Source organism: Haliotis asinina, chromosome 9, assembly GCF_037392515.1.
Source record: "Haliotis asinina isolate JCU_RB_2024 chromosome 9, JCU_Hal_asi_v2, whole genome shotgun sequence".
In the NCBI taxonomy this organism is placed as follows: domain Eukaryota; kingdom Metazoa; phylum Mollusca; class Gastropoda; order Lepetellida; family Haliotidae; genus Haliotis; species Haliotis asinina.
Window position 1 is genome coordinate 27505517 of NC_090288.1, and position 27252 is coordinate 27532768.

At 40.5% G+C, this 27252-nt stretch overlaps 1 protein-coding gene across 1 annotated transcript; it reads right to left on the bottom strand.

Moving 5' to 3' along the window:
- Positions 1-1833: 1833 nt before the first annotated feature.
- LOC137296131 (gamma-tubulin complex component 6-like) lies at positions 1834-27181 on the bottom strand. Its single transcript, XM_067827830.1, has 32 exons — positions 27089-27181; positions 23240-23435; positions 21675-21817; positions 20615-20739; positions 18547-18635; positions 18210-18273; positions 17362-17418; positions 16747-16874; positions 16139-16181; positions 15821-15957; positions 15322-15526; positions 14860-15155; positions 14518-14569; positions 13917-14026; positions 13425-13516; positions 13057-13196; positions 12786-12928; positions 12319-12410; positions 11638-11726; positions 11412-11527; positions 10680-10848; positions 9298-10399; positions 9068-9160; positions 8473-8629; positions 7569-7710; positions 7254-7410; positions 6284-6321; positions 5833-5965; positions 5232-5286; positions 4555-4716; positions 4250-4449; positions 1834-3274 (listed from the first exon to the last, which is right to left on the bottom strand). The coding sequence occupies exons 2-32, from the start codon at positions 23422-23424 to the stop codon at positions 3183-3185; spliced, it is 4806 nt and encodes a 1601-aa protein (XP_067683931.1). The 5' UTR covers positions 23425-23435; positions 27089-27181; the 3' UTR covers positions 1834-3182.
- Between the last annotated feature and the right edge of the window lie 71 nt (positions 27182-27252).

A 27252-nucleotide genomic window follows, 5' to 3' on the forward strand; every position in this document is an offset into this window, starting at 1 on the left:
TATCAATAATTATCCAGTCTAAATAGTCCTTTAAGTAGAAGTAAAATCCAACTGAAAAAATGTTTATTTACTTAGTCAAAATTGTACTGCAAAAAACTGAAAGGTTCTAACTATACAGACTATATCTGAATCAGGAAATGTATGCTGAAAAGCCCAAAGGAATGCAACAGTTCAGACAATTCTGTGGTATCTGAACTGCTGTCTTATGTCATGCAGGTCTTCAAAATAAATTCAGAACTGAATGAAATTAAACAAGATTTGAGAGATTCAGGAACCCTGACACAGAATAAGCCTGGAACATATTCATGTTGCAAACCTGTGAGACAGCTGTTGGCAGATATTCAGATTAACACAATACAACGAAACGAGGAACAAATGAAAAAATGGCTGCAATTTACATCAGAAGTAAAATCTGTCCAGACTATAGTATCACAGTATTGTCAACTGGTTATGGTATAGGGAATCCAGTTAGTATTGGCTCCAAATTAGTAAGCTATTTCCCGGTAGACTGTAGGACAGTTAGATGGCAGGCTAGCTATTCTTTAGCCCATTCTTAACACAGTGACTGCAATCAAAGTTACGAATTCTATGCGGCTACAAACACTTTGAGAATAAGGGCCCAAGTGTGTGCGTGTTTCGACACCCCTCCCTTGAACATGACTTATGGCCACAGTGAAGATCTGTTTTTCTGCATAGGCCAAAGGTGGTTCAGAGGGTTCAAACCCTCAAACCCTTTGAGAAACACTTTGAGCATAAGGGCCCAAGTGTGTGCTTGTTTCGACACCCCTCCCTTGAACATGACTTATGGCCACAGTGAAGATCTGTTTTTCTGCATAGGCCAAAGGTGGTTCACAGGGTTCAAACCCTCATACCCTGAACAGCAGTTACATACAAGGCAGACAGGAAAGGTTTGTTTTCTTTTAGCCTTCTCGATACCACTGGGCTGGGGTTAATTTTGCTCACATGGGTGAGTTTGGGATCTTACTGATTTTATGCCAAAATTTTGTTGTTGGAGAAGAAAGTAACAGTAGACTTATGCAAAGAGGACAGTGATAGGTCGACAGACACTGACATATTTGGACATTGTGGAGCAGTGTTGTATTTGTACTTGGTTGTTATAATTCAATTGAGGACAATTGTGTGCTGGTTACTATATTTAGACCAGGAGGCACAACAGTACTGATGTTGAAATTTCTAGGCTTTATGAATTATTTCACAGTAACCTGAAGCAGAGTTAGGAAACCTTTGTTTATATATATATAGATATATATATATAATGTATTGCCTTGAGCATTACAGTGAGAGCAGCTCTTGTGTGAAGATCTCTGCTCAGCCTGGATACTCAGCCTTGACGTGTTTAAATTTGTTCGGTCATTGTTATTCCTCTGTAGTAGATTGCATTGATTTGTAAACTTAGCTAATTTCAGAATACAGTTGTAAATTATAATACATTTCTTTGATCTTCGTTTCACATTAAATTCTTTTACAGAGTGATTTCCAGACAGCATATTGTTTCCACTTGGGATTCCCAAAATACAAGTAACGTAACAAAATATACACAATTCTATAAGATTATTTAAATTTGTCAAAAACATGCTAAATAGCAAAAACAAACCCATTATGTATATTAGAAATGAGATCATATCATCAATGGCATCATACCAGTTTGAATCTCATTTTGTGTCATGGTTGTCTGATGCTTGAGTAAAGTTGATAATGCATTTTCATGGTGTGTCAGTCAAGCATATTCAAGGTACACAAACTGGAGTACTTGTGTATGAGCTTGTGTGAGAGACTGTATACTGGTAAAACTCTAAGAAATATTAAAGGAAGTAATGAAAAAACTGTTTTTATTCACACAATTATCTGATCTACACTGAAACACTTCAGGCAATTGTGTTGACAAAACTTATCCATAGTATATTAATCACACTTTTTACACTTGGTTTAGTACACAGATGCAAACAGTGAGAAATCTCAGTGAAGTATGTATGGACAGAATTGAAAAAAACAAACCAAAAACATTTCAGTATATATCACAGTTAAATTTGTTTTCAAATTTACAAAATGTCAATATTTGTACAAGTTATACATGTAACATGAGATTACTTGCAGCTGAAAGGATGGATCATGCACAGAAACAAAGGCAAGCATTAAAGTTTATAAACACATGGGCACATGAGGTATTTGTACACTAAGAGTAACAATCACATACTAATGATTTACATGTTTTTGGCAGTAATTCACTTGTCTCTTCATACCTTCTCATTTTTCCTTTGATTCAATTTATCCACTTTTAGTAACTTCATAAATAGTTTGGGGGCATTTAGAATACTGAAAGACATGATAAACCCATCTATGATAGCTAAGAAATTGGAAATATCCACAGGGTTTACTGGTAAGATGTCAATGATAATATGACACTTGTATATGCTCCTGTCACAGGAACCAACCATTGAATACCCTTTGTTTAACCAGAAGACAGTCTTTTGGCCTTTTCACATGTCCCAACAAAACAAGCTTTCAGTTCTTTTTCACAACTCTCTTTTTCCACAGTTATGTTTCAATAGCAGCTCTTGCCCCCTTCTAAATGGCCAGGTCCTTTTCAGCATACTGTATCAAAATTTGATCAAAATTTGAAACTAACCTGAATTAAGATACAAGATCTTACAGAGATTTAAATCAGAAAAACAACACAGTTGCCATCTGGCTATGGCACGCATGGTTATTTTGTACAGTTGTCTTGAACATTGATCATTGTGTGAAAATTAAGAATTTGCACCACAGGCTACATAAATAGTAACTTTGGTCATGATCAATCACCGAAATTTATCGTTGATTCCACAATGAATTGTTACAGATGATATGAAGTGGGATTTATAACTTGTGACCAGTCTTATATGGCATACACTAACTGAAAAAGCTGTCATAGACACTTTTGGTCTCATAAAACCTCTATTCATCACAGAGAGCTCAATTACCATAGACCCTTGTCAGTCATACATAGCACTGCTTGCACCTGCACAGTGAACTTGATCAGAATTCCTATTTCACATGCACACTAACTAATCTTTAACCAAGCACTATCCTCCATGATAAACACAAAACATATAGATTTTGAGCTGAAATGCTCTGGAAATGCTGTTATGTCAACCGTGCCAAGACTCGGGGATGGAGATGATCTAGCTCTTATCATAGTGGTTGTTGTAGTTAAATCTCAGCAGCAGCTCCTGGAGATGTGGCTGGTAGCCCCGGAGAGCCAGCTTCTTCACAACTGCAATGAATATATTTCATTTAAGTAAAAGTGGAACCAAGATGTTTACAGTGACAGAAACCCCCCTCCAAAATATGGTAACTCAGCAAAAAACAAACCTCAAAATGAGGTCATTCCTATATTTCAAAATACAGCAAAATCACACTATTTCTTGCCAAACACTTTTCTTACCGTCCATATCAGCCTATAAAAGTGAGAGACTTTAGTTTTACACAGCACTCAGAAATATTCCAGCTATAAGGCGACTGTCTGGAAATAATCAAGTCTGGACCAGACAATCCAGTGATCAACAACATCTGCATCGATCTGCGCAATTAGGAACCAATGACATGTGTAAACCAAGACAGCGAGCCTGACCACCCGATCCCGTTAGTCGCCTCTTACGACAAGCATAGTCGCCTTTTCAGCCTGTAAAATCTCTCATGGTTGTTTTGGTGTGCACTACTAGTTGTGATGAACATATTACGCATTACAGATTCTACAGGTCATTGTAGGTTTCAGCAGTAATTCTGAGATGCTGCCGATATGTCTTGGTTCAGTATGTGGTGTTCATGACTTATGTTAAGTTTGCCTTGTTGGCAGATTAATTTGTTGCTTGCAGAATTATAAAATATAAAAACATCAGTGCTTCATAATAGTTTTCCTATTCTACACTTAATTTGCAGTCAGCAGAATCCATAAGCATTATGTTTCCATATTTCCTTATATACTCATGGAAACAAATAAGGGAGCACATTAAAGTGCAAGTGTTCCTTTATTTATTTCCAAAGTTTCACCCACAAAGCATCACACACCAGTTGAAGAAACTTGGAAAAGTAAAAACAAACACTTATACTTTCATGTGTGACCTTATTTGTTTCTATGAGTATATATTCTTACATATTGTGTGGAATGAAGGTCCAATATGCCTTCACATTCTGACCAGTTTGAAATTTTCATGTCATACGATGTAATGATACTAGTTATCTAACTCACCTTTGAAAAGGAAGAGAGTATATGCCTTAAATGCATCATAAGATGCCACCATGTTGTTGAAGTTAGGATGAGTCATCTCCCCTGTGTTGGCATCTCTTACCCAAGGGGCGCTTACAAGCTGAGAGCGGAACTTCAGGATGAGACAGAAGGTGTCCTGAATGATTTTCATCACAAAAGCAGCTTTCTTGTTCTGTATAGACCTGGTGAAGATAAAATTTCAAAATAAAATGAAGTACCTTGAAAGAAAATATAATTAAAAACTGGAGATGGTAAAACAAGTAAGGATTTTGTAGTGTGCAACCAACCTGAAGATGGCGTTATCGAGGTATCGGGCATGTATATGGTGCAGGTCATCCAGATTATGGACATCAGTCTGGACAGCATCCATAAACTCTGACCAGGTCAGCAGTAGAATCTGGTTGGCAATGTATTCCTGTATGACCTTCACAAAGTGCATCATCTCCCATCTGCAACATCATTGACATATTCACACTGTCTTCACTAAACTGTCATCTTTACTAAAAAACTAATTTATATCAGTACAGAATTTGATGATTTACCTGTGTCCCACTGACTTTAAATCAATCTTTTGACATCTTTGAGTCTTAAAAAATGGGATTTACTTCTTGAGGCCAATAAAAAATCAGAGTATGCATGGGTCCCAGGCCGTCACCTTGTGTAATGTTTCCATGCAATTACCAGGATGTTCACTAATATTAAATAATTGCACATGCTGAGAAGCTACAGAACTACCAGGACTTTGGACGCCAAAGTTCCAGTCAATAGGAAATTCGACCACAGACACCTTGAAATTATTTTTCTTACCAAGACCCAGTTGTCCAGTGTGATCTTCGGTCTACAATTATCACAAGTCCATGTCGGAGAATGGGACTTATGAACATTGAAACAGTAAAACCACTTTCTGCAAGCGTGTCCAGAACAGAAACAACAAAGACAAGAAATGGAACAGGAAGCCACCAACCTGTGAAGCTGAAGACGTCTAAACTGTGGAGAGTTCCCTGCCTTGTTGATAATTGCTGCAGTGGAAAGAAGTCAAACATGAGCTGTTTTGTATATGTATGAGACAAGGACATTCCTTTCATACTAAACACAACTAATATCCCTCTGATGCTCCGGAGATGATCCAGATGAGTATCCATGGATGGAAGAGACAACTAAGTAGCGGACGGTCAAACTTTGTTGATGTCATGTAACTAATACATACATAGTCAAGCATAAACATTATAACATTGTATTTGTTTTATCACATTACAAAACTGGAAAAAAGAACAACACAGTATTACTGTTACAAGTTCAAATGTCCCGTGAGTGAGTGTTTTTAGTTTTACACAGCTTCAACAATATTCCAGGAATATCACAAATTGTATTCATGTGGGGAATTGAACCCAGGTCTTGACCATGATGAGTAAATGCCTTAGCCACTAGACTTCCAAACCGCCCTTCTCGCTAAACATTCGACGACCAAGCTCACATGACTTGCAGGACTGCATGATGCAGATGGAACTTCACTGCGTAAAGTATCATTCATGCAGTCACTTTCCCATGAGAACAGAGCAACTCACAATCTCTCTTGAGCCTGTGCAACATATCCTTGAGTGCCCACACCAGCCTCTTAAGCTGCAGCATGAATGAGAATATGCGGCCATACTTGGTCATGCAGCTGTCTGTCAGCACAATGTTCAGTGGCCAGTCAACCTGGAATTACCAAACAAAATTTGAACTGATGCAGAAGACTGGTTGGTTGGAAAGTATGGCTGAAAATGGATCTACTGAAATACAGAAAAGATGATATGTACTTGATGCCTGGGATTATAACATGTTATAGAATTGGTGGTGCATAATGAGCAGTGCATATTGTAAGGGGCATGTCTCAATGTTCTGTATCTGGGGAAAACCTGACATCATGGCTTTGGATGAGCGCAGCACGCACGCAGGCACGCAAGCACACACGCAGACACGCATGCACACACATAAGCAGGCACGCACGCACGCATGACCTATCCTTTTCCTTACCTTGTATCTCAGCTCCAAACAGTCCAATGTGTCATGAGCTGAGGAAAAAAATGGAATCACGAATTAAAATGTAATCTCTGCAACTGTTGTACAAATGTACTTGATTACATTCTGCTGTCACCACAGTACTGGCAAGTACATAATGTTGAACACAGTATGATATGCAACACTCGGTGAATTCTTAAACAAGTGAGCTTTGCATAGAAAGTAGCATGACCTCCCAATCTCACTTCCATGCTAAACTACATGAATTGAAACTAGGTCTACCTCTTCGTGAGTGAGTGAGTGAGATCTTACACCACTGTTAGTAATGTTCCGGCAATACCATGGTGGGGGACACCAGAAATGGACTTCCCACACTGTGCCCATGTGGGGAATTGAACCCAGGTCTTTGGTGTGATGAGCAAATGCTTTAATTAATAGGCTACCCCAACAGTGTTACAATTTGTTACTGAGTTATGACCCTAGTTTGACACTAGTTTCAGTTAGTATGATATCTTGGGCTCATGAAAAGGCCTATAATACTCTCAGATTGTGGTATCAGGTTTTATTTTTCACAGGCCATTATATGATATGTGCTAGGGGTCTGCAAGCATTTTTGCCACATTTGGTTTGCTGTGTGACAACACCTCAAAGTTAATTATGGATAGTTTTACTACTAACAATCTGATCACTCTTATTTTGACTTCTGTGTATTGCTAAAGGATATAGAAATTATTTGACATATGGAACACGTCAACAGACTACTTGTGAAGTTGTCCCATCTGTTCTACCTCAATTTGTTCAACATGTAGAAAGATGTCAAGAAGGTCAATTTAACGTAATTAAATGTTGGAATTAGTAGTTTCCTTTATAATGATGTCAATAAATGTGTACATGTGATCTTTAAACAACGAACTACACTAATGAGTGCTGAAGGTTACTGCATAAGCCATGAACCACCTTCAGATTCGCTCCCCCTGGCACTTACCATTAGGTTGGAAGACAGCAGGTGTGTACTTGACAGCAAAGCTGAGATTGTCAGCAAACTTGTCTGCCGAGTGCATGGACAACTGCAGAGATTTCGTCAAAGCTCCGTTCAGGAAGAAAGGGTTGAGCATCTCCTGAGGCAGTGGGTTCTGGGCAAGCTGGAGTCAGGACACAACATGGTCACAAAACTGATCAAACATCATGCTCCCAAAATGTCAGGAACAGATATTCTCACAAGTTCTAAGTACCACAATCAGTAAGCTCAATCATTCAATCATGGTTTTCATGACTATCTTACAATTGACTGACATCTCACCTTGTCCAGAAGAACATCACTCAAAATCTGAGCAAAGTCTCCATCCCTCATGAACAGGAAGTTCCGGAGGGCCTCAAAATGACTTTGTATCTTCAGTTCAGAGAAGAAGTAGTCAATGATGCTCTTGTTCACAAGACTGATTCTACAAAAGTAGAAAATCAGAACACAAACATTACAACCATGTATTTCTTTCCCATTTTGTATTCCAGAAGCAGAATTTCTGCTATATCACAGCAGCCTGTAAATAATACACTCTGGACCAGCTAAATTTGTAGCAAGGAGACAGTTTTCGGTGACACATTGGGATGAAAATACAACTTAATTGTGTTGCTGCTTCATGCTGATCACATTTGTTCACACCTAACTATACAGTCTGTTTCAAGGTAAACTAAAAAATACCACATCCCCTTAAATTATAAATTAAAACAAGACATAGCTATCAGTATCCAAAGCAATGGCAAAATACACTTCTTGAATATGTCTACTAGTTACAATGATGTCAAATGTTTTGACAAAGTGGAAGGAGAGTACTGAAGATATTTTATTCAGAATTCCAACACTACCAAAGGGCACCAGTACACCACCTGACCAATCTAAGTGCCATGTCTGGTCCAGAAAATGGTGAACGGTTTTAAAGTTCTCCATGGGAAAAGAGCACACCCACCAAATTCAAAGTCGAACTTGTAGCCATGAAAACAAATATTTTATTCAGAAATCAAAAACCACCAAAAGGCACTAGAACACAATCAGATTTATCTATGTCCTAAGTTTCAAGAAATATTGAACAGTTTGAAAGTGATGCCCAAGAAAAGACAAATGAGTCCATTTAAATACACCCCCTCAACCCCCAGCAAAACATGTTGCGGGGGCATTGGGCATGATCTGTGATAAACTTAGAACTTACTGAGCTTTGAGTGAGGCTGTGATTGTCCTGTGAAGTAAGGCTGGTAGAGGCATGTATCGGAAAGCCTCAACCTCTCCATCCAAGCTGATGCCATAGTCCCCCCAGCTACCATATGCCATAGGAATTGATGCCATAAGGTCAGTTACTGGAGGCTCATCTGCAGTAACACAGGCAATGTGAGGACTAAAAACTACATTCTTTACACAAAATCCCAACATCTGTGGCTACTATAAAGACCATCTCACTTTTGTTCTGATATTTTCCAACATTTACTTCACAGGAATGATATGAATAAAACAAGATGTCTTCTTTTCTCCACTGCTAAATTGCTATTTGAAAACGGGTGATAGTTCTATGGATATACAACTTCTTCATTACAATAAATGCAGCATTTCAGTGTATATGCTAACATTGTTATCAAGCACGTGATTTCACCAAACAAGACATATATTGTAATAAAGATGTACTACATCATACCATCTTGTTAATCATACCAATTTCTAAATTCCCCCCAAAAGAAGTTGTATCTCTACATGTTTGTGAGAGCAATACGGTTGATCCAACAGAATCTCTAGCAAATGTATGTTGCACTCACTGAGGCAGTCAAAGTTGTCCTGGTACTGCTGTATCCCATTATCCATCCACATGGAGTCGGAGGCTGCGGCAGTCATGATATCTGTGCTGGTGTCTAACAGAAACACTGCATCATTATTACCAAGCACATACACACAATCTACAAGACCAAAAACTTCATTCATGGACCAACAGTTACCTATCACTTCTGGCACAAAGTATACAGTGAACATTACTACATTCTTCTCTCACCTGTAGCATGTTCCAACTCCTTCTCCCCTTGTTGACTGCTAGGACTGCCATACTTTTCGCCATACAACAGTTTCTGCACTGTTGAGTCAGATGAATGGCCGTGGATGTTCCTGATCCTAAACTTCTTCATCCTCTGTTCATCCAGGTCCACAAACTCAGACTCCTTGAGGTTGTGCTGGTGTTTGTCCACTCGGATCATTGGTGTAACTTCTGCCGGCTCACTCTCCATGTTCACCATCATGGCTTTGTTAATCTTTATCCTTGGGCGAATGGAAAAGTCCTTTGTGTCAGATTGCAAATTGGCATAGATCTCAGAATGTTTTTTCAGTTTGGGGGCTGTGATATCATACTCCAAACCAGAAAGTTTCGAAACATGCCCAAAGAAACTCTGCTTTTTCACTTTCCATTCTTTTGAGGATGTTTCAACATTTGCATGCTGTTTGCTTTGTCTCTTCAGCTTGGGTGCAGATACCTCCTGGCTTGATGTAGACTCCATGTTTGCATGGACATCAGAGATGACCTTGATGTGTGGTTTCTGTTCTGAACTCTCAGATTCCTTTGTAGCATGCATTTCTTCGGATACCTTCACACTGGGTTTGTATTCTTCATCAGGCATGGTCTCAGTTGTTGCATGTCGGTCCTGTGTCAGCTTCACCTGGGGCTTGGCAGCATCAGTTACATCCGATTCTGTTGTACAATGCATCTCTTCAAACACACGAATAGTCTTCCTCTCTGGGCTTTCTTCCGACTCCTTGGAAACATTAAAGGATTCATTCATTCGGAGCCCAGTTTTCTTCCTCGGGGACACAAACACTGCATCATGGAGTCCATCCCCATCACCCCCTTCCACTACAATAGGCTCTTCCTCCACACTGTATGTCTCAAGCCCTTTCTTAGCCCATCCAGGCAGTTTGTGTTCACCCGATGTATCAAGACCATAGACAGCAGCTGGGGGTGCAGTTAGTCCTCGCTCTGCCCAGTTGGGTAGAGCAGCAACGTCAGGCTCTGTGTTATCTGCTATCACAGGTTTCCCATCTGGGCTGTCACTGACTGTCTCTGCCCACACAGGCAAGCTGGAGTCTGGGTCACGTTCCAGAACAGCCTTAGACAAACAGAATACCAAAAGGGTAATACAGTACACAATAACATAAACCTACCATTAAAAGCTACATGTCTATTTTGGTCCTATCAGCGAATATTGAAAAGTCACCTTTACAATGATTGGTTATAACAATGTAAACATGAATTGGAAAGTTCTTAATTCCATGCTGCAAACTTGAAGAATCCATACTGACCAGACAGCTTCCTCCCTGGCTGGGATACAAAGAAACATTATTGCTGTCATAATCTGTAATAAGATTGCATTTGAGAAATGTCCCTACCTTGGCCTCAGAAGCTTCCTCCATCTCTCTTCTCCACTTCTCCTGGTCGGCTGAGAGGAAGTCCATCCTGGCCAGCTCTAGCCGTGCACGCCGCACCTTCCACAGAGCCTTCTGTTCTCTATGAGCTGCCTCCTCACTCAGATCGGCATAGTACTTGATCAGCTCCTCCCTGTAGCAGTCATTCAGCCTCACTATAACTCCCACATGACAGTTATATGAACACTACATTGGTCTTTAACTGATGGTAATAATAACCAAACTGTCTCCCTATTCCACCTGACTTCTATGACAGCTGCTTAGCTCACACGTGACCTCATCCCTAGCTAGTCCCTCCTAAACACCAAAAGCTCAAGGTGCCCTGTCCGACCTGGCCTTTGTATCATATAAACACTGGCCTCTTGGCCTTCTCCCAGATCCTAGTTGGCCTTCTGGATAACCCCTTCTCCAAAGATCCTAGTTGGCCTTCAGGATAACCCCTTCTCCCCAGATCCTAGTTGGCCTTCTGGATAACCCCTTCGCCCCAGATCCTTGTTGGCCTTCTGGATAGCCCCTTCGCCCCAGATCCTAGTTGGCCTTCTGGATAACCCCTTCTCCCCAGATCCTAGTTGGCCTTCAGGATTACCCCTTCTTCTCTGGTCCTAACTGGCCTCCTATTTAACACTTCACATGTTCTACAGTTCTAACCCCTTCACTCAGGGTCCTACCTGCCAATCCTTTCTCCCAAAGCCCTACCTGGCCTCCTGTTCTAGCTGCAGCTCCCGAGCCTCCATAGCATCCTCCGACCGGGTCAGTCTGGCCATGTGCTCTTTGTCCTCCTCTGCACTCTGCTCCTTCTCCTCTGCACGCCTCTACAACACACACAGACCAGCATCACAACACATCTGAAACTAGCTCCTGGCAAATACTTCACACAGGTTCCAGGTCAGTTCTCTTCCACCTGTGTACACTCTCCACCCACCTGCAGGTCTGTGACCATCTGACTCTTCAGCCGCTGGAACTCCTGTCTCTTCTTAATGTCAGCAGCCTTCTTCCTCTCGTCGATGATAGCTGTCAACATGGATGTCATGAACTATCAGGAACATCATGTATGTTTATATGCTTACAAAAAGAAGCAGGACATAGCAAAGAGTTAAAGTACTTCATGAAAACACAGTATGATGACAATGAGTCAGCCACTGTGCCATCCTAAACTCTGAGGGGACACACAAGGTGCGAGTCTACCAAAAACGCGATACACCACAAATATGTACATTTTACAGAAGTACGAACTGCTGTACATATATACCATGCACAAGTAACTAATTCTCTTCATCAAATCGTGTAGATGGATGCTCATGATGTTCATCACTAGACTGTCTTGTAAAGACTTAACATTTTTCTAGACTGCTGCCCTCTAGCTGGAATATTGCCAAGTGTGGCGTTCAATAACAGGCAAACAATAATTCTCTATAGATATATCAGCTTTACCAGATTATTCTATAAAGCCTCCATCTCAAAGAGACTTAACTTCACTATTTACTCAAAATACAAGAGATGTCAATTGCCATGCGAGGTTGAAACAAAACTGTACCAGTTCTCCTCATTTCTTGAAAGCACATAACCTCAGTTACTCAGTCACAAGCTGACAGAATGAGCTCACCTTGTAGTCTGGAAATCTCCTGTGAAGCTACTGTGTGAGCCTTCTCCATCAAGTTCCGCTTAGCTTGCTCCGCTTGTTCTATCATCTCCTCCCTGAAGTCAATAACATGCTTCAGTAATCCACACTTATCCTGGTGTCACAGTCTACAACAAGCTGAGTGAGGTGCCTTGACTCCAGGTCCAGCTCTACCTCCAGTGTAATCATCCTGATGTATCTGATGTGGTCAGTGTAGTTCTCATGGTTACATACTCATAACCAGGGTTCCTGATTGGTGTGTGACTATTGGTGATGCGTCTTAATCATCTGAATATTGTATGATAATCTTAACAAGACTGGAAACCTCTACGGCATGTATTTATTTGGATATGACCCCATCAATGGATAATTAATTACCTAGATATGACTGGAATTCTATTGGTCAGTAACTTACCTGGATACACCTGATATTCCATGGATTGGTTATTTACCTGGATATGGTGAGGTTCCTGGCAATCTGCTGCATCTTGCTGAAATATATCTGACACCGTGTGTCAAGTGTTGACAGCTGCTGCTCGGAAAACGTCACCGTCATGTGTGGGATGTCATCGTCATCAACCTGACACATAAAGTGCTGGAAAAAACATATTGTGTTAGCATGGGTACCAGTAAGGAAAAAGAATGAGGACTATTTTTACATATATACAACTTCTGTAGCCTGAAAGGACAAGGACACCTGTAAAGCCATGCTATAAGACCTACCTCTGGACAGCAGATTTTGAGAAGGTTGATGGTCTTCCCGCAGATGAAGATATCATTGGCCATGTCACGGAGGAAGAGAGGAGCGCTGTCCTCTATCTGTTCTGCTGCTAAGGTATAACCATTGGTCCAGTAGTGCTTGTCTATAAGAAAAACTCATTTCAGAGAGTGCTGATTGAATGCCTAAATCACATCCTGGAAATATGCCTTCAAGTTCAGGTTAACAAACTCTACCATCAATCAAATGTGTTTTACAAGCACACAGTTCCTACAGAGCCAAGGTCAATATCTTCTGTCTCTCAACCCAACATTCCAGGTCCAAAACTTATCCTGACACTCCAGAGATTGGTGTGTGACCTGAGTCAACTCACCTCGGTACTCCAGATAATGGTGATTGACCTGGATGGTGAACTCTTCATACACATCTCTGTAGGAGCCATGGAACACCCACTCCTGTACAAACCTGTACCAACAATAACAGTGTTGGATGAAACATACCGTAGCTTGGTGATGTATACGAATACATACATCTGCTCATGTAATCAAGGAATAAGCCCTGTGATCCTATCTCAATTCTACATCGGTGCAGTGATTTAAACTTGCACTGGTCCTGTAGACAAATACCTAAAGCATCACTAGAACTACATTAGAAAGGGTCTTCTATGGTACATAGTATCATTATAGAGATGAGAAAAATGAACATGGCACCATGAAACACCAAACAATGGTATTTACATATGTTGAATGGAATGCCAGCTTGTAATCCTTTTCTCTTCCCTTTTCCTAATACGTAACAACTTTAAACCAGCAAACATAGATTCCTATCGGAAAGTGTGTGTGGAAGGGTCAGTGTCAAGTCTTACACTGTGTAAGGTCCACATGCTGTCTGTAAGATGGAGAGCATCATAGCGTAGTTGTCTGTGTTGACTGCCTCCAGAGTCTCCTGGTACAGGTATGTCAGCAACTGGATACCCTAACAACATAACATACATGCTTCAACAAAATGTATGAGTCATGCCAACATATAGGTTTTCCAAAAAAGTCATCCCTCCCAGCTTACACAAACATATATAGTCCACAGATAAAAAAGATCTTGCAAACGACCAGTCCATAACAGTTTGCCCTTAACGCTGAAAAGCTGCGGGCCCTCAGGACCAAAAACCATACAGTGATGTGGCTCTTCATCAAAATCCTATATCTAAAATGGAAATAATACTTTTAGCAATGAGGATGAAAAAACTGTCATAAGGACATGCAAACAACAGCTGTGGGTCTGTGTAGTTTTCAGTCAGTTTTGAACCTAAGGCCCAAACTAAATTTTGGATGGTGGTACATAAACAAGCAGGCCATGACATTGACTAGCTTGAATTTGATAGAAGTGAGCTAAATGTTCATGTGATATTTTCAAGTTCACCACCCCTCTGAAGCTAGAGATGGGAAACAGGCCCAACAAGGACAACTCACTGTTGGGAAGTTGCTGCTGTCTCGTCCACACCAACACAACTGTGACAGGAATCTGCACACAGAACACAGTCAGAATAACAAGCCATGTTCATATTACACAATCACCCAGTTTACAAGTAGGATACCTTTTGTCTTTGTGGGTAACTGAAGACCAATTGTTTTCTCAGTAGCTTGCGTATCCTTAATCAAAAAAGTAAAAGTGGTCTGAACTTTCTATTGCTAAGCTGAGTACCGATGCAGAAAACACACCAAACAAAATGCACAAATTGTACTCATATCTAGATCTCTTGGCGACCAACATGAAACCGTACAATGTACACATGATCAGCCATGTGAGTTTACCTAATTTGCTGGAATGTTCTTTCACATGCACACTTGAGCTGGAGGAGTGTAGTTCTGTGCGGGATGGAGAGTATGACGGCTCGGTAGTTTTGAAGGACTTTACGCACAGCACCAGTGTAGGCCTGGTACACCATCCCCTTATCATAGGATGAGTCAACAACAGGAGCCTTGGAGCACAGGTCGAGGCGGTAGTAGTTGGAGCCACATGCAATAAAATCCCTCAGACAGCTGCTAAGGGCATCAGGAGTTATCCCTGTGACATATAGTCCTTCAGCTGTCTTGAAACTCAGCGTCTCCTGGAAATAAGGAACATTGGAGGTCCCCAGCTGAGCAGATTGCAGTCATACAGAGGACAAAAGATCCATTTGTACTCTGAGACAGATACTAACCCTCTTTGTCAGCAGGAGCAGGGATCTAAACACTGGCAACATAGACAAAAGAAAAACCACAACAAAAGTTTACCTCATCCAACTTGAAGGTATTTGATTTTACACCAATCAGAAGGTAGATAACATCTTTGATAAGCTGTGATTGGCTGATTTCTCTAGTTGGTGGCAGCACTGCTTCAGGAGCCATCAGTTTGAGCTGCAGCAGCATCTGTGAGTACCACTTGTCCACAGCTAGCGGACCTGCCTCAGAGAAGTATGGTCGCTCAATGGACCCTTCACTGGAATAGGATAGAACAGTATGTCATCTCTTGAACACAAAACATTTCTCAAACACAAAGGAGTCTTTTTAGCCTTGAGTAACATAAATCTCTGTAACTAATATTTATGATGCTGTACAAATGTAAACATAGAAACCATTGAAATCAGAAGACAACTGAATATTTTTTCACCATATTTCATAACAACCTTCTCCATTTCACAATAAGTCGGGAATATGTAAAGGACTTAAGTCTTAACTTATGGCTTAACTTAAGTTGGGTGAAAGTAAAGAATGAATATGTTTGGAGGCCTACATTCCTCTCCTCTCCCAAGTGTAGTATCTGCCACGTTTGCACTTCAGAGCTAGATCCCAGATGTTCTCCTCAATGGCCGAGTCATTGAACGCTGTCATCGATGTCGACATGAAGGTGTCAGTTGTGTCTTGTGACAGCTGAAAATATCAAACATTTGTCCTCAGAATACATTCTTGATAGATTTGCAGAAAAATCTGACTTTGAGTAAAGGAACACTGATCCATCAATAACTAACTACACTTGATTGTTTAGTTTCACCCGATGAACAACCAAATGTGTGGACACTTCAGAATGCAGAAGAAAGTGGTTTCAACATACCTGACTGATAGACATGACTTTTGGAATTCTGATTTCGGGACATCTGAAATAGATAACAGGGCCTTAATGAGCACATAAACATGGTTTATTTTGTAAATTAAGTTAACATTTTATTTTGTTGTAATCATGGTAGCATGCAATAACTACAAATGTTTATCTTTTGTAAATCATGGTGACAGGTTATAACCAAAAATGTTCAAATTCCTTGTAAATCAAAACATGGTTTCACAACAAATGTAAATCCAGGAAATCATGGTAGCATGGTTTAACCCCAAGTGTATATCCAGGAAATCGTGGTAGCATGGTTTAACCCCAAGTCTATATATCCAGGAAATCATGGTAGCATGGTTTAACCCCAAGTCTGTAATCCAGGAAATCATGGTAGCATGGTTTCATCCCAAATCTATAATCCAGGAAATCATGGTAGAATGGTTTAACCAAACAATCTTCTTGTAAGTCATTTTTCCTGCCATACTAGAGGCAATGCCATGGAATCCCTTAATGTGCCTTGAAATCAGTGCTAAAATGTTTGTATGTCCACTTTACGACACATAGGCAATAGTTCTAATGATGTGAAAATTCAATTCATTACAAGAAATAGAGATTACTTCATATCAGATTCATCTGGCAGTTCGGGGAGGTCAAGTTTTGCATCAAGGGAGGTAATTCTTCCTTGAACTAGACCGCCAAACATTGTCATTCTTGCTTCCTTCTCGTGGGCATCATTCAGAAGAGGCTGAAATTGGATAGTGATAATGATGTATGTGCTAGGTTCCATAGACAAGGGGTATGTCCAAAGCATTATCATAACACCCTGCTCAGGGAATTGTGAGCATTAGATATTCATTCTCAGGTCCCGTGAGAGAATACAACCCAAGCTGTCTCAAAAGTGCAAAGACATCACACTGTCATCTTGTCCCACCAGGCACCCATTATCTGCTAGGTGAACAAAGAAAATCAAGAAAAAAATCGCTTGCCTAAGGCAACTTAACATGTGTTTATACATGCTTCATTCTAACATTGTAATGTGATATAGTTTGATGAAATTCTGATTTTTTGAATTACTGAGAACCCTGTTACACTGCCATGGAGCATTTCCTCAAAAATACATTCAGATGAAATGTTAGCTGTACATAATTCCACCGAAGCAAAATCAATGCAGTTACCTCACTGGAAGTTAGATAACCATCTACACAGGACATAGTAATACATTAACACTTTACCCTGTAACTGAACCATCCATTTCCTGACAGCCCTGCTCCAGGGGACAGCTCAAAAAGCTGAAAGAGGGAGCAGAAATGATAAGATTCTCTGCAAGGGGTGATATAAGGTTAAAAAGTATAGTGTTCATATGTTTTGATTTTGGAAATGTTTCAGTGAATAAACAAAGTTTCACATCAATATTCAACCCATATCTTGACCAAGCAAATGAGCTGCTTTAAGCATCATCATTATTCTAGGTCATGAAAGCCTGATGAAACACAATCACCAAGTCATAGAGCCTGGCCAACCATCCATCTAAGTCACAAGCATTGGTCACAGTCAGTACATGTCACAATTTCACCGTTAGAATAAAAATGTCTGGTCTCCAGATTCAAAGTGAACACATCCAAAACATTAACCTACAACTGATGAGCCAGTCAACTACAAGTCTTCTAAATTCTTCACAAAATTGAGCAAAGCAGTTTATCTTAATTCTGTACCTCAAAAATGAATTCAAAATGATCACGTCAAAATGGAAATAAACGGACATGATCAGAAATGTGTCTTTTAATGATTAATTTTAAGATAGAAATTTCAAGTGGTACAAAAGTAATAGAAGCTGAATCATTTTAGAGACCTTGTCACTGATTGGCAAAAGGATATAAAAATGGAGCAAAAGATCCAATATTAATGAGATTGCCTACCATAACTTTACATGTGAAACACTATTTTTCAGTATCCTAAGAACACAGGGATATTCCTGAATGTACTTGCATGATGCAACACTTCTGGAAATGAGTCCCTTTTAGACCTTATGATTACACAATACATTAGATAACACTTTAACATGTTTAAGAAACTGACTCACATTTGGAAGTTTGACATCCATTTTTGTTCTGATGTCACTCTGGTACGTTGCCTCAAACAACTCCCTGAAAAATATACACCAACAGTTACCATGGTTACAACCCAAGTGGACAAAAGAAGTTACCATGTGAAAGGTGCAGACAAAACAGTGTAATGATAGCAAGAAACGGGTTAGTGGTCATTGTGACCCCATAATTCCGACTTTCTTCCCCTCTTAAACTATGCACTGGATACTATTCTGCACCAGAATTCCCATGGGTGAATAGTTCAGTTATCATTTGTGTGGAATGACTGTACAAAGATGATTGTGAGACATGGTGAGAGTAGAGCTAACTCACCGTGGGTAATGCATGTAGAAGAAATTGGGACAGACCACCTGGCTATCTCCATACACAGGCGGCCCTTCAGGTAGTAACACATGCTGAGTCTGGACAACATGGAACAAACACACAATAGATTTCCATTTGAAAATAGTGCTATGAATTAGGGTGCTAGAGAGAAACATTCATGACTGTTCGTGCTCAAATATTTATACAAATCTGTTATTAATTTTTTGAAGAAAGTTCTCCTTGGGGTACATATAAGCATTTAAATGTCCATTTTAAATCCTACGACAGTTGTAACTACATTCAATAAAATATTTACAAAACAAAAAATTCATTTTTGTCTTGTGAGACCACCCCTACAGGGCCCCATACAGCCAAGAGCAGATAACTCTTGGTGTCAACCTCGCACCTCTCTTTTCATGCTGTCATTCTGTTGAACAGACGTGAGTGATGTTTTTTTTAGTTTGCTCTCCTACTGACGATACAATGATTGTATAAGCGTGTCAATCTGCATGTCTGGTGCCTGTCTTTACGGCTCCGGGAATGTCTGACCTTCCGGGGACGATCAGACCCAAGTTTCAGCTCCAGGGACACTCTGATCCTGGGGATTAGCACCAATGATGCAGTTACCCTGTGCCAGTAGCTCAGGTTTTGGCCTGATGTCTATTGGCACCCTGGCCAAGAGGCTGTTGAGTGTGGCAGAGCCACTGAGCTCCCACTCACCTCGACACTCCAAGGTAAACCCGTCTACACCACGGGAGTCATGGTTTGCCATGCTACTCAAAGGTGTTTCAGGACCAGGGTTTGATCCCCAACCGCCAACTTGAGCGTACATATATTGTTTATATATATGTATGGGTATTTACATAGCGCTATAGGCTATGTTTAACTGTATGCGCAGTGGGCTTTTGGAGACAGTAACAGGAGAATGCTGATTATCAGTTTATTCCTATATGTCACGGGATCAGGGTTCAGACTTTAACCGCCGAGCTATGGCTCCACGATTGCTCTGAAGTCCATGTGTAGCACCAGTAAGATGCAGATTCCTGGCACCCGTAGTTCAGGTATTGGCATGATGTCTATCAAAGCCTTGTCCGAGGAGCTATCGAGTGTGAAGGTCGCCTCGACACTTCATAGGATTTAAAAAGGACATTTAAATGCTTATATGTACCCCAAGGAGGACTTCTGAAAAGAAATCAAAAGATGAATGCAGACATTTATAAACAACCAGTAAAGCATGTTTACTGCCCCTTAATGATGATAATATTACCATGATCAGTGAGCATTTTACTTTCTTTCTCTGGCAAATCAATTTCATAAAAAGTGCATCAAAACTGCTCTACAAATGACCTAACAGGTAATGTTCCGATAAGATAATATGGCTATTATAAGACAGCATTTTATTTTCCTGCTGATGACTAGGTAGTTGAAAATACAAACAATCCATGTCAATTATGACGTAATTACTGACATATTGAGTGAGCCTTTGGCAGGCAAATTGCCTAAAAAACATCATCTTAACATTCACAACTTCGAAACTTAAGGGGTTTTCTGAAGCACTGAACATGGTGTTTAACAATTCATAACAGCCTTTTCGTTTAAACTGATACTGACTGCTATCACTGAAATACAAATCATCTCACAAAACCATATAATCAGATATACATGTTACATCATGAATTATCTCATTACAGATTATCAATATTAACTGACATTTGCAGACTCAGGGTCAAACATCATGCTTTAACAAGGTCCTCATACATTCTGCACACTATCAGACAGTTAACAAACTAATCATTTGGTCTTAAAAGTTTGGTTCTTGTGACAAGCAAAGGAATCCTGAAATCCACAAGGGAAGATATCAACATGGAGCAATATGTATTAGTTTTGCTGGCACACTTCAAGGATTATCACAGTTATACTGTTAAGGACCAATCACCAACACGTGACTCCTGATATCAGGTCCTAGATTTTCGAACCTCGCTTAGCGCTGAGACAGTTGTAAGTTCCATACATTAACATTAACTTACAACTATCTTAGCACTAAGAAAGCTTAAAAAATCCAGGCCCAGGTCCTTACTTTTTCACATGGTACCAGAGGAAGCTTCTGTGATGCATGACCAATGATTTCTTTACTAGTGGGATTCCTCTTCTCTGATAGCAACACCAGCAGCAGCAACACTGACATGACATCACTCTTGTCACCTGCATTCAAACATGGGAACCACTGAGAAAGTCACTGATAACACACTGAAAGGGCATCTAAAAATGTCCCTTGATTTATCAGTACTGTTACAATTAAACAAGTTTGAGAGTTATTTTATCTACAAATGCTGCTTTATGGTTCTTCAAGATTAAAAGCAGTTGGTTGTGCCTATTCAAGATCACTTCATATCATCACCTCTTCAATTTCAACAATGATGTAATATGTATAACTAAGGATGGCAGATAGGCAGATGGTTCTGATAATCATGATTACCACTAATACAATTTCATCTCGTACACCTTTGACGACTGCACGTGTTGTTTGCTGTTCAACACCACATTAACCAATTTTCCATCTATATGACACTGGCTTGTAAATAATAAAGTCCGAACAATGAGTGAGTGAGTTCGGTTTTACACTGCACTCAGCAATATTCCAGCTGTATGGTGGCTGTCTGTAAATATTGGAATCTGGATCAGACAATCCAGTGATCAACAGCATGAGCATCAATCTGGGAACCGATGACAACCAAGTGTCAACCAAGTCAGCAAGCCTGACCACCCTCTCCCGTTAGTCGCCTCTTACGACAAGCACTGCCGCCTTTTATGGCAAGCATGGGCTGCTGAAGGCCTATTCTACCCTGGGACGTTCAAGGGTGAAAGTCCAAACAGACCACACAATCCCATGAATAACGTTATGAGCATCAGTCTATGCAACTGGGGTGACATACATGAAGTCAAACCACTCAATACCATCAGCCACCTCTTACAACAAATACGAATTGCTGAAGGCTAATTTAACCCAAATCTAAACGGGTAGTTCCAAAGTAGATGCTGGCTGCAGTACCTGACATCATGACTGACACATCTCGTTTGAGGTCAATAGATTACTTGTCCTGGACATACCAGGACAATAATCATGGTGATACACATACCATCTTTTGATAACAAAGTATCCAGGAGAGCTTCCAGGCGACTGGCCTCGTCAAAAAATCGATTACATCGTAAGTGGTAGGCATAGATCAAAATGCCATCTATTTCTTTCTTCACAGGGGTAGATGGGGATATGCAAGAATATCTGGAAAATACAGAAGACTGCTATATGAGTGCTAGTTTGTTATTTAATGCTATACTCAGAAATTTTCAAGCTGTATGATGACAGTCTGTAAACAATCGAGTCTGGACCTGACATTACAGTGATCAACAGCATGGCCACTGATCACGACAACTGGGATACAATGAGTCAGTGAGTCTGACCATCCAATCACAAGACAAGCCTTTTATGACAACATGGGTTGCTGAAGACGAAATCTTACCTGGATCTCCATAGGTAACTTATAATTATTGTACTAACAATAATTCATATAAAACTATACAAGGTACCAGGTTTAGAGTGAGGGGCATGGCTTAACACCTCCTCCACCAGCAGTATTACTTTTTACAGGTTAGCATTTCAGATTTCAAGAAATGTGTAAGTGAATTTAGTTTTATGCCTCTTTTAGCAATATTCCATTAATATCACTGTGGGGTATACAGAAATGGGCTTCACACAATGTATCCATGTAGGGAATTGAACCCAGGCCTTCGGCATGACAAGCAAAAATGCTTTAACCACAAGACTAGCCAACCGCCACTTCAAGAATAATACAAACCATGTATTACAGATGCTAAACACTTGGTTTAAGGGTGTCAGTGGAACTTGTCATTTGCAGAAGACACAAGATTTACTCTTAAGTAGCCACCATCTGATCACACCTAATTAATATATGCAGTGATTATGTCTGTTGATAAATGCTGCTCTTAACCATATTCCAGCTCTCAGATGGTGGTCTGTAAATGAGTCTGTACCAGACGATTCAATGATTGAAATAACATCATGACCATCTAGGCAATCAGAATACGCTGGCATCCAAGTTAGCAAACCTGACCACCCATCCAATCATGTCAGTACTAGAAGCCTCCTACAACTAGCATGGGTTGCTGATAATTATTCCTAACCTGAACCTTCACCGGCTGGAATTAAGTGAAAATGTAAAATTCAAGCAAGTGAGTGAGTTCAGATTTATGCAACACTCAGCAATATTCCAGCTATATGACAGCGGTCTGTAAATGGACCAGACAATCCAGTGGTCAACAGCATGAGTATCGATCTGCGCAATTGGGAACTGATGACATGTGTCAACCAAGTAAGTGAGCCTGACCACCCAATCCCAATGTCACCTCTTACGACAAGCATAGTCACCTTTTATGGCAAGCAAGCCATTATTGCTGAAGATCCATTCTACTCTGGATTTTCATGGGTCAAAAATCCAAGTAAATTTCAAGTGAACGTTACATGAAACGATGAGAAGAAAGTAATTTTTTTCAGAAAATTGCCACTCATCTTGCAAAAACAAATATAAAACAAAAAATGAGAGCCTCTAAAATAGCCTTACATGTTTATCGAACAGATTAGTGACGGATATCGTATTGACCAAACTTCAAGTCAGCAGTTACATACCTTCCTCGTCCTTTGAGAAATTCAAATAATGTATTGTAGGCCTTTCTTTTGAGTCGTTTACACTGTTCATCCCGTGATATTCGAGGCTGAACAATGTAGGCTCTCTTCTGAGTGTCCTGGAGGTGATGTTTGCAGAGCTGTGTCAGCAGCACATCAACACTGTCACAGAACACACCTCCTTCCATGCTGGCAGGTTCTAGAACAGAGGAAATGTTGATGAAATACTCCAGATTGAGCGAGGATGGTTTTACACCCATTAGCAATATTCAGGAAATAACTGAAAAAGTTCCCTGAGAATCAGAAAGGGCACTGAACCCTAAGGATGGTTGACTGGCAGCAGGGATAATCTACGACAGGGATGGGTCACTCGCTTGCTTTCTTTACCATTTATACTAATTTAAGTGTGCCTCATCATGCTCCAATGCACACAGTGACTTGGCTCGTTCCCAGCGCAAATTCAGTTGTGTTTAACAGAACTTCAGCCAGTTTATTGTAACAGTCAGAATTTTACAATGAATGAATTATAGTAAGAATTCAGAGCAAGAATTATGTGAATGAATGACAGAAAAAGAAAAAGCATAAAAGAAAGAAGTACATATGTGAGTGAATGAAAGAATAAATGATACACTGCAGCCTTCCCTCCCAAACCATGTTAAAGAACACAAAAGTATTGTGAGAACGCATGAGTTAACATCAGCGGTCCTTTTAAAAAAAATCTACTTTGAGACATTTTTGTTTACATTAATAATTAATTCAGATTTCTTATTGCATGGGGTGAAGGGAATGGCCATTAACAAAATGTTAACTCACACTGTCACACATCCCTAAAAAACACAAAGTGTAAAACTGTCACAAAGCGTTGTAAACACCTTTCCCATTATTGTCAAATAATAATATCAACATGAAAGAAAGAAGTTATGAAACTATAACCCTAAAGCATCACATGCATCAATGTTGGATTAGATCAGACCGGCGATATGTCATATTTTTCAGACACCTCAAATACACCCTAACATTCTTTTTTAGATTATGCAACTATCACGATTGCTTGCAAACACATTTCACATGATAGCATATTACCCTCATATGAATTAAAGGTGTATGTGAAAGATATTTTTGAAGAAATAATTAGAAACACTCAAACAACAGCATGTACAATTTCAGTGGCGGATCAGAACAGGATCACCGATGTCATATTTTTCACACACCTCAATTACACTCTTACAATTTTTTTTAAGTCATAAAACTATCACTATCACTTGCAACTACCTTTCAGCTAAAGGTATGTTTCCCTTCTAAATATTAATCAAATGTGTGAAAGAAGTTTTTATTGGCACAATTTAGTCTATATTCATGGTGAATCGAGAATAGAAGCCAGTGAGCTATAACATACTGACATGAAACTTTCTTAGAAATCTATTGTCCTAATACAAACACTAATACCAATTATTTGACTTGAATTGAAGTGACGAAATAGTTAACTTATCTACTACATGTAGGATTTCAGTTGTTACAACATTCAGCGAATTTAATCAGCTGTTGAAAATAAACCGGGCACAATCTTAAATGCTATGCTGCCGCCATACTGGCAATGTAACAACCCAATGCATCTCGTTCAGGGGCTTTTTATGGAGCTTCTTCTCCCTCTATATATAGTCTCCCTGCTGATATAGCAAGACAGCGTTGCAGACAGCTGTAACAGACTTTTCTGCCCAGTGACACTAGAAGTTGGTTATTGTATGGTTTAGGACCTTGTGTTATGTATTTTATTTATGTGGTGATGTGAAAGTAGCCAACTTCAGGCTTTATGAATCAGGCCTGTGAAGGTAATCCTTCTACTCATCAGCATCGCTAAGAACACACTAACAGCGCATGTTATGTTAACCCATCTCAAATATCCTGAACTGCCACACAGCTATAGCGCAGGCGGAAGTCTTCCCCGGACTTGTGCATTCCAGTTTATGATCAAAGAGTGGGCTATAGTGCAGTTTATGGGGAGCGCTACCTGGGGACTGCTGAGCGCTTGCTAATGAGCACGCTGCTGTATCCTTAGCCCTTGGGCACCTCCCTTCTGGGTCCTTAGCCCTAGGGCACCCCCCTTCGAGATCCATAGGGTTAGTCAGTAAAGGCTAGGGTTGGCTTACCTATGGTGCAAGTATATCCATCCGAAACAAAAACCCGGAAAAAGTGTGCCCAGTAAAGTGCACTACTCCCAAAGACTGTCTTAACATGTTTTGGGAGTAGTGCACTTTACAGGGCGTGCTTTTTCTGATTTTTTCACTGTGCTGGCGGGGTTTGAACGCTCTCAGCAGGGGTAGTGGGATTCCAACTGGTGCTAATCAGACTAATTAGCGGACACTCTACCTCGGGACCACTGGTGCGATCACAGTTAGTTAGTGCTCGTTTAACGGGTCATTACCACACTAGCTCTGCGCATGTGCAGTGAATGAAAACAAACTATTATGGTTTGTTATCATTTACTGCGCATGCTCAGAGCTTGGCCCCACCTACCCATTCATCAAAGCGAGAAGCCACCACACCTAGCCATAGTTTTCAAGATGTCATGCAGCCAATCCAGCGAAGCGATGATATATGATGATGTTTATCGCTTGACTTTCGATGCGTTGGCTCTTGTCGACTGGCTTACTACATGCAGGGTCATAGGTGACTTCGCAGGAGCCTGTCCCCGTTGTGGTAGGGCGAGTTGACGAAGAAAAAAGATAGCAGCTACGGTTGAGACGGGTTAGTGTGGAGGTGCCGAGTCAAGACCTGAGGCCAGAAAGTTTCTATCCAGGAGGGGAGCTGGTTCAGCAGTTCCCACCTCACTCTTGCTCAAGTTATGAAGCATTTGTACTACTGGGTGTACAGGACTCCATCACATGTCATCCAGCGGGAACTCAGGATCGGTTCCAAGCACATACTCATGGACTGGAATACGTTTTGTAGAGAGATCTGCATGACAGTCATAGAGGCAGACAGTTCCCAGATCGGCGGCCCTGGAACCACTGTGGAAATCGACGAGTCCAAGTTTGACAAGCGAAAATACAACCATGGGAAAAGGGTCGAAGGTGTGTGGGTGCTTGGCGGCATCAAACTCGACAAGCTTTTGTAACTATGCTGACAGACCGGAGCGCCGACACACTCACCCCGGCTATCGAGAAACACGTTGCTAAAGGAACAACCATAAACACAGATTGTTGGAAGGCGTACTTGAAGTCATGGCTATAAGCACATGACAGTGAACCATAGCGACCACTTTAATGACCCCAAAACTGGTGTTCATACAAACACTATCGAGTCTACTTGGTGTGCGGTGAAAAACACAGGTCTACCCAGCTCCAGGACACAGAAGGCTCTGTATGATTCATACTTTGTAGAGTATATATTCTGGCGAAAATACTTGTCTGGTGGATAACGACAAATACCAAGCCAAACCATAACCTTTACTCACTAACCCTAAGGATCTAGAACGGGGGGTCCCTAACCCTAAGGATCTAGAAGGGGGGGCCATAACCCTAAGGATCTAAAACGGGGGCCTAACTCTAACCCTAAGGATACATCAGCGCGGTAAAGTGAGACAGATCAGTAGCTCTACAGAGCGCTATCACTATAGCGCGCTCATTAGCGAGCGCTCAGCAGTCCCCGGGTCGCGCGCCCGGTAAATTGCACTCTAGCCCATGTTTTATTAGCGGTAAACATGATGTCAAAGTTGAGATCCTAACTGTAACTTCTCTAGTCTTGCGTTTCTTTGAGTATTAATTTCACTGTTTACCATTATTATTTGCGCCACAAATGCTTCTCTAGGAAATCGACAACATGTACTCATAATACCACCGGTTATTTACTTACTCCGCTCATGCGTGTTTCTGCTTTACTTTGGTGAGGTGTATTAGAATCAAATTATTCTTACGAACTGTCAACATATTTCCAAACATTCATGTTTTCCGCCATACAAGTTTCGGAGTAACAGTGAAGAAAGCAGAAATTATAAATTATCACCATAATTATATTTC